Source organism: Eimeria mitis, genomic scaffold (assembly GCF_000499745.2).
Source record: "Eimeria mitis Houghton genomic scaffold, Emh_scaff2491, whole genome shotgun sequence".
NCBI classification, from domain to species: domain Eukaryota; phylum Apicomplexa; class Conoidasida; order Eucoccidiorida; family Eimeriidae; genus Eimeria; species Eimeria mitis.
In genome coordinates, this window is record NW_013570830.1 from 5,344 (window position 1) to 6,436 (window position 1,093).

The 1,093-nt window shown below is 43.5% G+C and overlaps 1 protein-coding gene across 1 annotated transcript in view; it reads right to left on the reverse strand.

Moving 5' to 3' along the window:
- Positions 1 to 787, reverse strand: part of EMH_0054600 (ubiquitin carboxyl-terminal hydrolase, putative) — a gene marked incomplete at both ends in the record, with an annotated part of 2,125 nt that extends 1,338 nt beyond the window's left edge. Inside the window, one exon of the mRNA XM_013497135.1 lies at positions 263 to 787. Within this exon, the coding sequence (XP_013352589.1) occupies positions 263 to 787 (525 nt within the window). The remainder of the gene's footprint in view (positions 1 to 262) is intronic.
- Positions 788 to 1,093: the final 306 nt, after the last annotated feature.

The following is a 1,093-nucleotide window of genomic DNA, read 5'->3' on the forward strand; positions in this document are numbered from 1 at the left end:
TAATGCAAATAAAGCTGCTGATGCAAGGATACACAGCAGCGTCTATGCATCAACTCTTCCTGTACCTATTCTTTAGAAGTGAATGCTAAAGGTAATAAATAAGACACACTGCGCCACCATTTGAACAACAATAACAAGAAGATGCTCCGCCCGCTCTCAGGACAGCGCTGATACCCCTATTCATTGATGAATGAACATCCTTGACAACGGAATGAACTAACTAATTGTTGTATTATGCATTAAACGAACAAAAACTGCTTACTTTGGTGCAGAAAGGGAACATATCGAGGGTTTGTCCGAATTTTACACTGCGGCATATTTTGGCTTTTTCAGATTCCGTGCCTCCAATTTTCCATTCAAAACGCATAAAATGAACAATGAGGTAAAGTGCTAGACTTTTGATTCGGTTGGACCGAATAAGAGTATCCTCGGCTGCTGCTGCTTGTCCCCCCGCCGTTGCTGCTGCAGTTGCTGCTGCGTTGCCCCTGCCGCCAACCTGTACGACTTCATCTCCTAGCGAGAACTTGATGCTATCTTCGAGTGTACTGGCGGGTTTCTGTGGGGTTCCGAGGAAGCATGTGAGTTTTCGGTGTTTTTCTATTTGCACGGTGTTGCTGCTCTGTTCATTTTGTCCTTCTGTGCTGCTTCTGGTTGAAGTGACCTCCACCTGCACCCCAAACAGCAGATCTAAAGCTGAAGAAGAGCCCCCCGTCAGCGGGACATAGGCCAAAGACTTGCGCAAACTCGCTGCAGCGTTGCTATCCAGACTCTCTGACACTGCAGACATTAAACAACTCAAACACTCCTCCGCGTCCTGCTGCATAGGGATGCCGGTAGTGCCTAAACACACAACACAGACAACAGCAGCAGCAATAGTAAACAAATCCAGCTCAACAGATCAAGCGCTTCTCGAGATACAAGTGCACCATACAGCCACTCACTTTCGCTCTCTCTCTCTCTCGCTGTATATTTTATGTACATATCCCGCTATATGTATGTAACTCAAATGTATGTATATATATGTGTATTATATGGCCAATACACTATATATATATATATATATATATATATATATATATATATATATATATAT